At 36.0% G+C, this 16,211-nt stretch overlaps 1 protein-coding gene across 2 annotated transcripts in view; it reads left to right on the top strand.

Annotated features, from left to right (window-relative positions):
• The window catches only part of EIF3H (eukaryotic translation initiation factor 3 subunit H), an 86,391-nt gene that overhangs the window by 12,831 nt on the left and 57,349 nt on the right, over positions 1 to 16,211 (top strand). For both annotated transcript variants that reach the window (XM_074886811.1, XM_074886818.1), the window contains one exon: positions 7,511 to 7,667. In XM_074886811.1, the coding sequence (XP_074742912.1) occupies positions 7,511 to 7,667 (157 nt within the window). The remainder of the gene's footprint in view (positions 1 to 7,510; positions 7,668 to 16,211) is intronic.

Below are 16,211 nucleotides of genomic sequence, written 5' to 3'. Positions count from 1 at the left end.
AAAATCTTTTTCATTTTCTATTTTAGATATTTACTAGTTTTAGTTCTACCTACGAATTGTTTGTTTTCATGTTCTGTGTCTGGTTTTATATAAAATCAATGATTTTTACAATTTGGAGTAGGTTTTTTTTTTTTTATAGGCTTTATGGGGTTTTGGGAGCTTTTTTTTTTAAAATCCCTACAGCTTTTGAAGTGTCCCAGTAATAGAATGCAAAGGTGACCTATGTGTACAGCGGCTGGATGTGCTTCCAGTAAATACAGTGTATGTGTCAATCACTTGACAGTGTCCGTAGGAAGCCTGGACTTGCACTGTGTGAGCAACCACCTTTGCTGGAAGACTGGGATTGTGGGAAGGTGCAGGCAAGCTGTATTGCTGTAGAGAAAGGCCCTGCTCTTCTTAGACTTGGTTTCCCTCTTGCTTGAAGGGATGTTCTAGAGCTCTTGCATTGCAGCAGTTTGGAAGTAGTTCTTAAAAAGAGAAATAACAAAACAACTGAAAGAGAGGATACTTATGAAATATTTTATATGGGGCATTACCTGATGGTGGTTTAAGATTTGCATTCAGTTTACATTGAATGTGTTGCTGAGATACACGTAATCTGTGTAATGGAGTTATGGAAAGTGAAAAAGGAACTGAATGTCTACTTTCTAGACTGAGCTTCAGGGTAAGCAAGGTACATCTTTTCCAGCCATGCCCTAAAGAGTGCACATAACCGTTTAATGTTCAGGAAGGAGCAATAAAATGCTTCTTGGCCTGTTGCTGAGTTTGAGTTGTGCTTTGAGTCATCCACTTACTGAGATAAAGTGGCGAGGTATATTCTATCTAGCTTAATGCTATGTATGGATATTGTTGCCTTCTTTGTGCTGTTGGAAAAAAAAAAAAAAAACCCACACAGGAAAGTGTTGAGTTAGATGGCTATAAGCACTTTATGAGGCAGGAGGTAATACAGAAAACCATTGAGCTTCCTATAATTACAGAGTGATAGGATTCCTAAACCAAGTAGAAGTGACTGAAAATACTGACATTAGATCAATAATCTGTTATGATTTGGGTAGTTTTCTTCAGCCTAATTTACGTATTGTGGAACTGTGCTCCTTTTTGAAGGTTATGGATGTTCCCTTTTGTACTTAAATTATCTGAAATCTTGAGGTTTACCAACTGAGTGGGTAATAATGGTAGCAACTGACGTAATAAGTCACCCAGGGTACAAAAAGCTTTGCGTGCTTTTCATATGCTTCCTGATACTCGGAAGTATTCAAATAGTACAGGAGCATGTAACGTTCCCTCCCTCCTCCACCTGCTAAAAGTGCCCTACAGTTCAAGGTGGAATATTTTCCATTCAATGTAACATGGATTTCCAAAATTATTTAGTACTGAGGGCCTACATGAGACAAAACCAACAGAATCCTATATAATTTTTGTGTGAAAATGTATGTAGTATCCCCTACTTGAGGACCACCTCACATCAATATGCATTGTTCATAAGAGTTGGATTCAGGCTCAGCTCCAGGAAACTTCCACACTCATGTCAAAAAGGGATTTTGATATTTGTAACCAATGGAGATGGTATGAAATGCAATGCATCATTCTGTTATGCCTCCTATATAATTATTGTTTTTAAGCCCCAAATTTCTGTCAAGTTCAGAAATAAGACTTTTAACATCTGGTGTTTATTAGCTGTTGAGTGACATAAAATGTAAGCTTACTCTTCCAAGAACTGTATTTTCAAAGGCTTTGTAATGTTGGTGTTAGGGCTCTAGCCAGTCAAGATAAAGATAAAACATTGTGGGGTGTTTGAGGCCTTCTGTCCAAAGAATGACTATTATATGTGCTAGACAGAACAGTGAGAGCTAAGATTCGTTATTTCTGAACTTGTTCAGAAACAGCATTTCTTAAAGTTACCTTGGTTTCCAGGTCCTCTTAGTCTTGTCCTTTTGGCTTTAGATTTTGTTCAGATTAAGTATCTTTCAGATTACTTGTCAGGGAATTAAAATGCCTTTTTTTTTTTGGCCACCAGTTTTAGGATTGAAGATATCTGTCAAAACAATTACTTAAAGATGTTGAAGGTCTTAATGGAAAACAATGGGTTTTTTTACTTCTCCTGAGATAAAATTGGTCTAACAGTTATAAACGCATTTATTCCAAAGTTAAGCGTGAGGAAGGAAAGAATAAATGTTTAGACATCAATCATGTCAGGGATGGTCAAAAAATCAGCACTGTTGAGTAGGGGAATCTGGGAAAATTAAAAAATCTCTACAGATGATCTAGAATATGCATTTAAATGAATTCAGGTTTTGATTGTCAGTAGAGATTGTCATACTTCTCAAGATTAGTATAACGTAGAAAATTCAGTTTTACCTCTAATCTTCAGTTCACCTCATGGCGCAACTGTATATACCCAAAAGATTAGGGTATCAACCTGTTGATTTTGTGCTTTTGACACATTGTCTGTCAGACAGTGCTTTCTAGAACATGTTTCTGTGGACTGCACTGATTAAGTTGGAATTTTTTATGTGTGTCTGTAAACATCTGTCTCCTTAATCATCTGGAGGTGAGAGTTATATGTATTAGATGTATGTTTTCTTACTCGTAACTGTTGCAGTGGTATCTTTAATTTACTTCAGAATTCCTTTTCTTCTGATAGGAAAGTTGAGAGACTTTGTTACCGTCTTATCAAGTGGTGCTATAGCCAGGAGACAAATCAGGTCAAGGCAAGTTTTTGCTTGATCAGCTTCCAGCACTTGTCTTTTGTTAGTGTAGGATAAGCATTTATCTGTAGTGTTTTTAAAAAAACAAAACAAAGCAAAAACCAAAAAAACCCTCATCTGGAACGATTAAAAAATGTTAACATTGCCTATATTTCACTATATCTTGCTCCAGTTTTCTTTTATTTTTTTTTCAAGTCTTTGTTTAAAAACGAAGTTATTCCATGCTTACCTGAGGATTTCAGAACTGTTAATTAAATTTAATTTCTGTGTAGCTAATTGGTTAAGTTTCAGTATAACACAAGTTGTAGATTTGCTTTTGGTGTAGTGTGTGTTGGGGAAGCAGGCTGGGCCACTAAATTAGTGTAAAATTTGATGTCTTCATTTGGATATTACTAAACAGGTGAACTCTCTTTTTCGAGAGGTGCCATATATGCATTTTATGTGTGTCAGGTAGATGTCTTAATTTTAGGCATCTCTGATTTTAGCACAGTTCAAACTCAATTACGTGAGTTATTGTTAGTCATGATAGTTGAGATCTATCCATTTACAAAAATACATTAATGATTCTCTTGTGCTAGGATTTTAAGTGAAATTGCTCATACTGTAATGCCTAAATGTAGAAGTTCATCATTTGAATTCATTTGGAGAAGGCTCCGTATGTGATATGGATGTATTCAAAATATATCAGACATTATTAGCAGTAATAGCTTTCAAGACTCTTTTGCCAAGCTAAATACTGATCACACTTTCACTAGTGTTAAATATTGAGAGGATGTGGGTGTTGTGGCACCTTCTACATTTGATGTACATGTTGGTTATGGTTGGTTTGAAAATAGCTACATAACACAGTGTTATTTAGACTCGTTCCCCAGATGCTGGCAATTGGTGCTAGTGGTTGTGCTGACAACGCTTTCTTGGGTGGGAAAAAATGTTAAGCATTCAAAAAGATTTAAATACTTGATTTAAGACTGTAAATCAGCTTGTTACATCATGTATCCAGTGGGCCAACAGAAACTCTCTCTTGTTTGATATCGCATCTGTAAGACAGCACAGGTACTGGAAATCTGGTTTCAGTGTGGTGACTTCACAGCTCTGCTCTCTGGAACACAATTGTAAATGAATCTTCGGTGCTTTGATTTGCTGATGTCTCTCTTCAGAGAAATGCAGAAATGTGTATCTTGGCATATTCATGTCTTTACAGCAGAATCTTCCCAGGACCCCCCAAAGGCTTACAATAATTCCAGCTGATGGTTCATGGTATAGGTATTTCTGTAGTGAGATACAAACTTCTGAAATTAACAACTGTGATGTCAGGATGTAGCCAAAATTAAAATTTGGCATTATACTCCTACAGCTAAAATATGTATCTTTGAAGTTTTTAATAGTTTCAGAATGGTTCTTTTTTGTAATATGACCTCAGTCTTCATATTTGAGTAGTGCTTTGAAGATCTGAAGATTAGAAGCACTGCTGAATTGCAGGCTTGTGGGGTTTTTGTGGTGGTTTTTTTTTTTTTTTTTTTTTAAATTGAGGATTAATGGCCATTAAAATCGGACAAGTGGCTACTCCAAGTGATTAAATTGCTTCGGTATTTTGAACACTAAATTTACGAGGCTGGGGGACTTGAGGTTTTTTTTAGGAGTTATTTGTATATCCTTTTCTAAAGAGTCTTTATGTACCTGAATATTTCTTACACACTACTGAATCAAGCTGCATATGGTTATTGACTTGTGCGCTCAGAGGTATCAAATTTTGAAATATGATTTTTTTTTCTTAATGGTAAGTCAAATTACTTTATACATTTTCTACTTGAGTACATAGCATTTCCTACCTGACCAGCTGCATTATGTAAATAACTGTAATAGTTGAAATGTGGTTTGGTTACTGTTAATTTCACGTAGCAATGGTATAGCAGTGAAGAGTCTGATGGTATTTTAAAACAATTGCAGTTTGTACACAGAGACAATATCTCTTAGTAGATGAATAGGTAGATGGGAGTTGTAAATAGTATTTGGAAAGTGAATCAGCATTGGATGAAAGATAGGTTGTACTGATGTTTGTTTTGATTTCTTCGGAATATTTTTTTCTGTGTCATTTGGAAAAATTGATTTGTATTTCTCAGTGTGTTGTGTTACTTGCATTATTTATCATTTCTTACATTTATTTTCAGACCAATAAAACTATTCTGATTTCGTTCTGATGCTTCATAAACATAATATCTTTTTTTTGAAAATGTCTAGATACAAGTTAGTGTTCATTTTTTTGGGAGGTGTGTGGTTTACTCAATATGAAGTATTGGTTTGTACAGTCAAATCAGGAAATATCATGGTATTGTCATTTGTATAGTGATCAGCTCCTCCTGCTGTATCTAGACTAGCAAACAAATGGAAATGACATTTTTAATGTTTGAAACTGGTCTTGTTATCGCTAGAGAAATAGTTCTACTTTACACCTGAAGGTCTGTTTTTAGTACTGAAACACAAGTTCTAGTGCATGTTTGCCTCTTGGTCATATGGTAGTATTTTGATGGCAGGTTTTTCAATCAAATTCAAGAGCCTGCTGTACTAAAGACTTGTGTCTTATGTGCTAAATAAAACTCTCCAGAACAAAGAACAAAATGAAAACAAGAATCATGTGTCATTGGATGCATTTCTCAGATTTGTTCATTTATCTTTTTATAAATGATTTCGGTAGCTAATGTGTTTTCCAGTGCGGTCATAAACCTGAACTTCTGCAGCTTGCTAACGGGTGTGAAATTTAGAGTAGTGAGTTCATGACCTTCTCTGCTAACTTTCTCAGGCTCCGTTAGAAACCAAGCTTGCAGGTAGGCCTAAATGGGGCTCTGTATCTCCTTGGATAATATCTGCTGTGGTCTTCAGGCTGGAGATTGAAAACTGCAGGCTTGTGTAATAACTTCATTATGTATTGGGATATTTGGTTAGCATTTAAGACTTCTGAACTCATAGTTTTATGTCCCTGAAAAGTCATTGATATGCTATGACAACCCGTGCTCTCTTCATTTATTGCTGCTTTCTGTGAGCAATTATCATCAGAAATGCTGTGATAAAATTGGCATCGTATCACAAATGCTCCTGGAATGGAATCAAACAGGCAAACAGGATTCGCAGTAACAGGGGCAGTCAGTGTGCATAGAAAACTCACATCCAGGTGATCTTGAACTGGTGTTTGCTGTTCTGCTTTCACGGTTACATTCTACTTCTCTGCCCAGTGATCTTAATTTCCTTACTGTTTTCCCATGAAATGCATTTTATATAACCAAAGTATCTCTTTGTCTCTCTGCTCTGTAGACCTATTTTAACAAATTGGGTAAAAAAGTATGGCTTCAAAGGACTTGTGGGACAGATGTGAGTGTGTATGGGGATGAAACAGTGTTATCTACCCATGATTGAGAAGCTTCAATGCAAGTATGTCTAGATGCAGGAGAAAGTACAAGTGGTACTGTGAATGAACAAGGAATCAGTGTGTGTTAGTCTTGTTTGATACTTATATCCAACTTAGTTGGAAAAAGGTATTCTTTTCCATTCTCCCCCCACCCTCCAAAGCAGGCTGTATGTGAAGCTCTTGTTTTCCCATTTTACCCCAAGAAGGCAGTGTATTTGTAAAGAATTTGTTTTCTAGTCACCTATTTGTTCCATTTAACCTCTATTGTGGTACTTTAATTCATTAATGGTGTTTTTAAAATTATAACATAAAGTTCTGCCAAACAACCAAGGAGAAAGCTAGGGACAAATATATGTTCCTGATGTGTAAATATGGGCTTAACTCCCCCCCCCCCCCCTGTAGAATGTTCACTAAATACCAGTATTTGTATAAAATCTCTTGTCAGTGTGGTTGAGCTGAAATCCATTAGACTAGCCTGTTTGCCAACAGACATTAAAGTGGTATTGCTTTAATGACACCATAGTCATCAGACATTTTCTGTTGTATTTTGCTTGGATGGATTAGGGTTTAGTGAAATAAAACCCACTTATGTTGGACAAAGCAAAAGTACTTTCAATTCTGTGTTTGTGGTTAGTGTTTTATCTTGTTCTAGTTCTTCTTGTCAAGCATAAAATTTTACTTAAGTGTAAAGCATTTCTAGCATATGATTGACTATTTTTGAGTGGTTTTCTTCATAGTGTTCCAATTTATAGTATCATCTCATGAGAATTATTGTAGAGTTCAGATTTAGGGAAGGAAGTGAGAATTATATTATTAAAAGTATGATGAGTAATTTGTGTTCCTTTTTTCTTTTATCATTCATTATCCTTAAATATCCTATGACATAGTTTACCGAAATATAAATTACATTATTGTCTGAAGTAAAACTGCAATGAGATGTAATTTTGAAGGTTAATGCAACTGAAATTTGATGCATTTTGTGCTTTTAAAAAATTTCCTACCAGTTTCTGCAGTTACTTTCAAGGTGTTTTGATAGTTTCTTGTGCAATGTTTCCGTCAGAAGGGAGCTTATTGCCCCTGCAAGATAGCTTTTAACAGTTACACCAACAAAGTAAAGTAAAAAAAGAAAATCAATATTTCATTTTAGAAGGGTATTTGAGAAAATGGGTTTAAAACTGCATTTTGACCATTCATTTAATGGTCTTCTTTATTTTCCTGTAATATTAGGATGGCCTCCAGTTTCTCAACCTTTATTAAAATTGCTGGTGTTTAAGCCAATAGCTCACTTGGTTTGCGGCTCTAATTCATGCAACACTTCCAACAGTTTAGAAGTTTTGAATATATAATTTGAGGACAAAGAAACCCCATTGCATAATATGGTTTTCTTGTCTTTGTGTTGTAGGTTGTGTTAAAGATCATTAAACATTACCAGGAAGAAGGACAGGGGAATGAAGTGGTCCAGGGAGTGCTGCTGGGTCTTGTGGTGGATGACAGACTTGAAATCACAAATTGCTTCCCTTTCCCTCAGCATACAGAAGATGATGCAGACTTTGATGAAGGTAATGGTTACAGTTTTGCAAAACTTTAGGTAAAAAAAAAAAAAAGCCATGTGCAGAAAAGGATTTTTCTTTTCCACAATGACCAGAAGCTTGTATGTGATCAGAGACTGCTTTTATTTGACTTGAGATATCAATGGATTACTCACAATGTCATCCTGCGTATCCAGCTGTAATCTTGTCAGTGTAAGGAAAGTTATACGGATAAATACTGTATTATATGAACACACTTATTTTAGAATAAGACTGTCCACACAGAAAGTTACATAAGTTTCCAGTCTATAATTTATATTGACTTCAAAGCTTTTTATGAAAATGGCTATGTGTGTATATGTGTATGTATATATATACATGTATACATGTGTAGTCAGGCATATAGATTGCCTCTCTGTGGATTTATTTGTATGTGTTTAGTACTCCTTGAAAGCCTGGAGAGCAGAGCTTTTTAAGCTTAAGAGTCACTGGTTAACTTGAAATCTGGGTGATATTTTTGCTTTTCCAAGTGAGCTAGAAGTAGCATCAGTGATTTCTATCTGTCTTGGTGTTTCCTTGCTGGTCCTAGTAATGTTTTGTTATTGCCACTGTAAGTCAGTCTAATTGGCTTGACACAGACTGATATAAAATTGATAAAGTAAACTTGAAAGGCTTGCAATTCTAATCTTGGTAATATGTGTGTATTTAATGATACTAGTAGAAACGCTTCTTTGTTAGGGCTTAGAGAGACAGATTGACTTCAAGAGGAACTAAAGAGGCAATATAGTCAAAGTAGTTGAGGTTGGAAGCTTGATTTTTATCTAATTTTGATAATTCAGTTTAAGCAAGATTCCTTAATCTTTTAAGCATAAACTGCTTTTTCTTGTTTATAATGAGATTAGATATTATTCAATTAATCTTTTATCTTATTACAAAAGAATCTCAGACCCTGCTTTTAAAACAGATTGTTTTAAGAATTCTTTGGAACTTGGTAAGGTTTCTTAGCTGGTTATTGCTTCTGTTGGGGGATTATACAATTTGCTATATGGCAAAAAAAAAAAAAAAAAGCAAAAGCAAAATACAAGGGAATCTTAATTGTCCTACATTAATGTGGTGCTTGAGTCATAACTATATTTTATTAAAGCCTAAAAGATGTTTTAAAGATTCCTTCTCTTCTGGAGCTCTTCAAAGGATTGGAGTAATCTAAATTTTTAATTGGAGCCTATGTTTCAGTTTTTCCTGTAGAAAATGGCTGAATTATTTTCATGTAGTTGACAGACAAACAAGGAGTGAAATAAATTCAGTTTTAGAGATGGATTGATCTCACCATATGATGACTACCATGCTGAAGCTGTAAGCCTGGGATCTGGTATGCAAGGTTCAACTGTTACTGCTTGGGAGAAACTTCATTCCAAGAAAGTGACTCTTCTTACCAGTCTGACATTTTCCCTTTTCAACATGTAGGCAATAATCCTGGCATTAATAAGGTGCAAAAGGCAGGCTTGTGGAGTTTCCCTCACCTGGATGCTTCAGCTTGTCAACCTTCTGTTCCCATGCTGCAGGGGCAGAAAGAAGAGCAAACTTTAGCCAGAGTGTTGAAGGTTAAACTTTTAGAAGAATGTAGCAATATTATGCTTAGGTCAAGAAAGATGTCTATGTTAAAGCCAAAGGCATCCCTAATCAGAACAACAAGTAGATAGCCTTCTTTGAGCAAGGACATCCCGGAGCAATTAGACCTTCAAGAGGGTAACTTGCCAACTTGGCAAGCAAACTCAAGGTCCATGTATCCTCAGCTGAACTACCCTCATTATAATACTAAAAATCATGCCTGTAGGTCAAGAAGACCCTTGCCCAGGTGAAGACCCTTCCCCTAAGCATGCATAGTAGTAGAATTATTGTCAGCAGTATTATAATTGTATGTAAATTACTGACCAATCATCGTAGGCTTGGAAAATTACTCTGCAAGTTTTGTGTATAAATATAGTGCTGAAAGTCTGGTTAGTGTGCATGTTACGGGGAGAAATCCCCCATGCACCAGCGCTGTAATAAACCAATGTCGGCTTTCTAAACTATCATTTGGTTTGGAGAATTTTCTTGATTATGAGTTTTGGTAATAAGAGTGGAAAGTGAACCTATCACAGTGACGCTGATGCATGCCTCTAGCAGTGGCAGGGAATTTACAGCCAGGTCAGGGGAGCTTGCCTGTGCTGAACCCTATAAGCCAACCTCAAGAGCCATTTTGTATTGGTTTTCATCTTCCCTAGCCTCTACTGTATGGGTCACAGAGAGGTTCTCTCTGTATTCTTCTCGGTGAAATACAGTTAAATAGACTGAACCATTCAGAAAACTCACAGCACTTACGTTCATTCTGCATTCTCTTTACTTAGGGCTTGTTCAGCCGTTTGACCTATGTGGTAGAGGCTAGGGAAGATGAAAACCCAAACAAAATGGCTCTTGAGGTTGCTAGCTTGAGTGATAGGTACCTTCTTAGGCTCTGTACAGATTTACCTTCTATCTTGCCAGTGTGAAAACCAATAATATTTTATAAATACTCCTTGTTTGTTTTCTCTGGAGGTATGTTTCCCTACGCAAGCATCCTGCCAGATTTTCAAAAGATTCTTTTTTTCTTCTAGATACAGATATTCCAGCAGAGAAATCTTGTTATATGCCAGAATCTTAAAATTCAGGATACTAAAAACCAAACCAAGCAAGGCATTTCCCTCCCCCCAAGATTTGTACGTTATGTCAGTATCATAACTGGCTTTATATATTTGCACAAATTTAGGTCCAGAGATTTGGAAGGGAAGTATAAGGGTCTTGGCACTTAAGTGCCTCCATCACCTAGAATAATACTTAATGTTGTTCTCTTTGGTCAGAATAATGTTGTATTGTCTTCTTCCTTTGTGTGTATATTTTTTTTTTTGTAAATTTTTTTCCTCCCTGTCTAAGATTCTGGAATAGGAACAATCCTATTGAAATTCCAGGTTTCTGGGCCTGCATTTCTTGGCGGACTTTGGTCGTACTTGATCTTACATTAATGCAGGAACTGTTGCACTGGCTGAGGGACCACACTACCCCAGCTGCCCTTCTCCTGAGGGGCGGAAATGGGGAACGACTGTGGTGTGGTTATCTGCTGACAGACTCCTAATCTACTATGCTGAGAATTGAATGAATACACCCCAAAAAATAACAACTTCTATATCATTTTGCAGGAGCTCTAGGAACATATCACCAGAAAAATACTCATTTGGCTTGTGGTCTTGAGGTGATCATTAAAAGAACTGAACTTATGTACAGGAGGGTGATATTTGAGCAAACAACCTGTTGGATAACTGGCAAGACACATTTAAGCTAATGTTTTCCTTTTTTAAACTGAGAAAATCTAATAAAAACACATTTTTGAGGATGGTAAGAAAATATCCTTAATTTGAACTTGAAATAGGTATGCATGACATTTAAGAATCAGTTTGATAAAGATGTATTTCTAACTTTGTAGCAGCAACAATTGCTTCAGATATGCTCAGATACGCTTTTGTTATGGTGCCATTTTGCCTCTTGCCGCTAATACCTGAGACAATATTAAAGTTTTGACTATTTGCTGCAACAGAATTCATTAAAAAATGAAATTTTTGATTTAAAAAAAAACTTTACCCAGACTTGTTCTTTTAGTGCCAGAACATTTTTAGTGCAATTTGAATTGGACTATTTCTAGAAACTACTGAAAACATGAGAGGGTTTTTTTTAGCTTCAAGTAATTGTTACCACAAATCTGGGAGGATGGTCTACCGTTTATGAATCCACAGGTGTTTTTCATCTTAGAAAGTTCTCCTGCAGTGTCGTCTTCCTAAAATTCTTTTTACAAAGTATAATTTTTTTCTGGTAAGATTTCCCTGTCAGGGAAGGCTTAAACACTTAGTTGACCTGCTGCAGCACAAGATTTAGAGGGGGTGAGAAGGTTCAACCCAGCTCTCTGTGTGAGAAATCTGTAGGTGAAGTTTAGTTGCTGATGTGTGAGCTAGTGGAAGAAAATTGCAGAACAGGTACGTTGTTGAGTCTTCAGCAAAAGATGCTTCAGCATGAATGTTTGATATTTTGGGGCTGCACTCTGGATTTTTGGTCAGGCATTTACTTTTCAGATAACTATAACTGTGTTTCCTTATTACTAGTGCACTTACATTCAATACCTGTGAGGATTTATTTCTCAAAACACAGATCTTTTAAGAAGATACTTTCAGTTATCTACACGTACAGTCCCTATTCCTGTGCCCCTCCCCACCCCAATGGATTCAACTTCTTATTTAGGAAAAATCAGATTTCTGCTGCAAGGATTTTTGGCTTGGGCACTTCCGTGAAATGGTGCAGTACCCCAGCTTGTCTTTGTGAGGGTAGTTTTCTGAGAATTACTTTCACTTTAGGGTACTTCCAAGCTTTTGTCTGAGTGTAGTTTTGTCTCTTTCAGTTAAGGTTTACAAAAAAGGTGTAATGCATGAGGGAGGTATGTTTTCTTCCTAAGAAATAAATGTATTATTCTTGACTATAAAGTGTGTCTCTAAGTGACGTGTTAAGTTCAATCCTTTGCTCTTCATTGTTTTTATCTTCAGTGCTATTCACTGAGTAGCTTTTCTCTTTGTTAAAAGGAAATTTGTATTCCTTTCATGGAAAGCAACAGTTAAAAATGTAGTACTTACAAAGCTGAGATAATAAATTAAGTGCTGTGGTAATTATGCCAATAGAAACTTTGAGACAGTTATATAATTATACATCAAAATAAGTTCTAGAAGGTTGTAACTTTTTCTTCTTTTATAACTATGCATTTTTTATTAGATTCCCTCTGAAATGCTACAGATGAAAAGGTGATGCCACCTTCTCTCCCCCCACCCCTGACGTGATTTTTATTTTCTTAGCAGAGGTTAATTTTCTTTTTCAGTTTGCAGGTTAGAAGTATCTTATCTGGATGATTAAAGATTCTAATACCTGTATTTTTCTGTGCTGTAGGTTGTATTTAGTTGTATCATCACTCAGTGGCAAGTAGAAATAACATAATGCAACATTTCCACAAAAACACCATTTTCTTTGTTTTGTGGCTTCTATTTAACCTTAAACGAATGCAGTTGCATATGGAGTAACATGTTGTAGCTCCTATATAGTGCTTTTTCAGAGTTTTTATCAGCCAGGGGTAGCAGCAGTTTGTACTGCTGAGCCTTACCTCCAGTGTTGCCAGTACAGTGACCTGCCATATGTGGTCATTGCAGAAACGGAGGGCTTCAGGTAGCTAAAAGGAACACACTTAGAAAAGTTAATTTAAGATAAAGCAACAAACTGAATGTGTGCTTTTGAACTGTTGCCTACTGCAGTGAGTATTGGCTCTGTTAAGGCCCCCTCCTGTTTTACTGGAGGACTTGGTCTTGAGGTTGCATTTCTTGAAGTGAAGCCTGTGGTCTGCTACACTGGTTTGACGTTATAGGGACTTCAAGACCAAAGTCACATGAGTTCTTACACTTTACAGCATACTGTCCCTCAGTGCATAGGTGGGGTGCTGTTTGGTGGACTGTTCGGTTTTTTAGAAAGCATCTTAATAAAAAAGGCTACTGTGTTCTATTTTTCCTTTTACTAAGTTAGTAGTGTAGGTCCACTAACAGCCTTGTGAGTACAACTGGAGAGGTAGTGTGAATCCCTAAGATGCTTGAAACCACTGTATGGTCAAAACAGAATCTCCCAGACAGTACGTATATACCTATGGGGACCAAATGGGCTCTGTGAAGTTGATTTCTTTCGCTAGTGTTGCTGTAGAAGTCCTGATGTCATTAAATCACAGCTCACTAGCAGTGTTGATTCATGTCCTTTCTGTCAAGGCTAAATTTTGTCAGTTTTTCTTGTGGACCAACTTCCAGTTATTCCCATTTTAAATCTGCTGGTATTATAACTCAAAAGTTTATCATTGCAGGCATATATTTTATTTCTCTTCTGTTGTTGCAGCACAGAACTTTTACATGCTGTAGCTCAGTAGGCAGACGCAATTTTAGCTGACAATTTTCTTTCTGTTTTTTTGTTTGGGTTTATTCTCTTTAGGTATAACAGTTGACAAAAAAAGAGAAGGTCATGTGAATTGTCTTTTATTGTAAGAAAATGGAATGTTTCTGAAATGCAGAATCCAGTTATATGAAATTTAAGTTTCGTTTCACTAAGGACAGGAACAGATGACCTAAAAGCTCCTAAATCACAGCCTTGGTTCTGGCTCCAGTTGTAGTACGTTTATCTGAATCCCTCAACTCTGTTTTTCATAAGTTCTTGTAGTAATTTAGGAAGAAAGCTATACTGTGTAAATGTTGACTTTTCAATTGTGCACTTTTCAAGTGCTGGCAAAAGCCCATCAGGTTTGTGCGTGCATTTATGAAGTTTCACTTTGTGCTCTATGTAAAAAGGATATTGAATTTTAAGCTGGATTTTTTTCTTTATCATTTCTGTGTAGAGAATTCATTAAATAGTCCGTACACTTGGTAAGGATTAATTTATAAGGAATTCAGATGATTATGTCAGAGGGTGGATAGTCAATTGTTAAACACATAAGACAGTCTTATCTAGTCTTCCGTATTTTGGGGTTTTTTGGTGGGCTGCCAGAACTGATATTGGAATATACTTATTGACAGAGGCTGGTTATTAGTGTGCTTAATTGTCATGTAATAAGATCACATAATCAAGGTTCTTTAATAAAGCTGCTAATCACACCTGAGTCATTTTGTACTTTACCTGTCACTAGTGCAAGTTCTTGATTTGTTTCCTAAAAGGAAACTAATATTGACACAATTCACATAATTGTACTGGTTCAGTGGAGTAGCAGGCATGCAGTATGTTAAATGTTTTGTGTAAGTTTTCAACCTGTGCAGACTTATCTCTACTGGAGGGTGTTGTCTTTGTTGTGAAAAGAAGAAATCCAGATTGAAAGCTACTTTTCAGGGCACAGTCTGAAGTGCCCTGTATGTGCAGATATGTGGACTTGTCTGGATCAGATACAGCAACGTATCCCAAAGTATGTTTCTGTAATAAAAAGTCCTAAGAAAAAGTGCTTTTAATTATCTTAAATGCAGCAGAGAAAGGTGAAGTGTACATGTCCGTATCATCATCTCCGTTTTCAAGCTCTCTTAGATCAGGCCGTGGGCTGGAAGCAGTGTGCCGGCGGGCGGTCTCAGAGGAGCCCCCATTAGAGGGCACTCGTACCCAGCACACAGCCCGCCGCCGGGGCTGCTTCTGAGCCAGGAAACCTGGGGCTTGCAAACAGGAGAGGGATAAAAATGATTTTCATCTGATAAGGTTCATATAATCTTTTATACAGTTGAATTCCGAAAATATGTTACAAAGTGCATTGAATTAAATACAGCTCTACTGACTCAGTGTTTTTTTGTTTCTTAAATCAGCCTAAATGTGCTGCTTGTTCTAAGGAACTATATAGCTTGGTAGAATTTGATTCAGAGACTTTCGTGTGTGTGTGTGTATGTATCCTAAAAGCAGAACAGGAGCTTTCTTGTTTTGCAGGTTCTCTTCACTTCCCAATTCTACCACACGTAACTAAGAAAGAAGAGGTAGTACTTGTGGTGGAACTTCTTAGCTTATTTAAGTGGGTTTATACTGCTGGACTGTGCAGACTTAAAAAAACGCACATAAACTATTCCTTTTCTTGTAGTATTACACAAAATGCCCGAAATGCTTTGTTTATTGCATTTCTGGATTTTCAATTTGATTTTTACTGTAGAGGCAATGCTTTAACATGGTAGGTAATTCCTTTTGTTCAATGTCTAATTTTGAATCAAAAAAGAGAAATCATTTTGCTCTTTAAAGCATGAGGCATATTAAAGTTCTATTTAAATCCCGTTCCATTAAAATTTTTCTGCAAAAGAAGTTAGTGTAATTTGCTTTTAAATGCAGAAATGTTGTACTATCTCTTTTTTTAAGACAACATATTTCATGACATTTTTCCTTGAGTAATTTTAAACATAAAAAAATCTTACGTCTGCCTACATTCTGATAAAACTATAAAAAAATCTGATAAAATTTTTAAAAATAATCTGTGATTGCAATGGATATTATTGTCATATCTAATAAACTTTCACGCTGACTTATACTGAAAATTATGCTTAAGTATAATCATTTAGTAATCCTAAAAATAAAGTTATAGAAACATCTATTTTAAGTGATAAGTAGTTTGCTGTATGTAACTATCTTTTAGCAGCATTAGAATGAGTTGGAAGATTGTAAACAGCTCAGTTTTGCATTTAACCATTTCACTATTTGCAAGTTTTGAACTTGAAGCTAGGAGATTTTTACTGCATTGTATGTGTTCTATCTTAGCTGTATTCCTTATTTATAGCTGTGATATATGATTGCTTAATTTCCTATATGGATATTTCATATAGTTCTGTAACACTTGTAGAAACTCATTAATTTTTATGTAATCAGCAATATGAATGTCCAGGTTTTTACCTGCAATTTAGGTAAAATATTACAAATGAGCTATTCTGAATTTGATTTTTCTTGCTAATATAATCAGCTCAACTTTGTCTAAAGACATAAAAGTGCACA

Source organism: Strix uralensis, chromosome 1, assembly GCF_047716275.1.
Source record: "Strix uralensis isolate ZFMK-TIS-50842 chromosome 1, bStrUra1, whole genome shotgun sequence".
NCBI classification, from domain to species: Eukaryota; Metazoa; Chordata; class Aves; order Strigiformes; family Strigidae; genus Strix; species Strix uralensis.
This window is presented reverse-complemented; position numbering and strand designations above follow the sequence as displayed.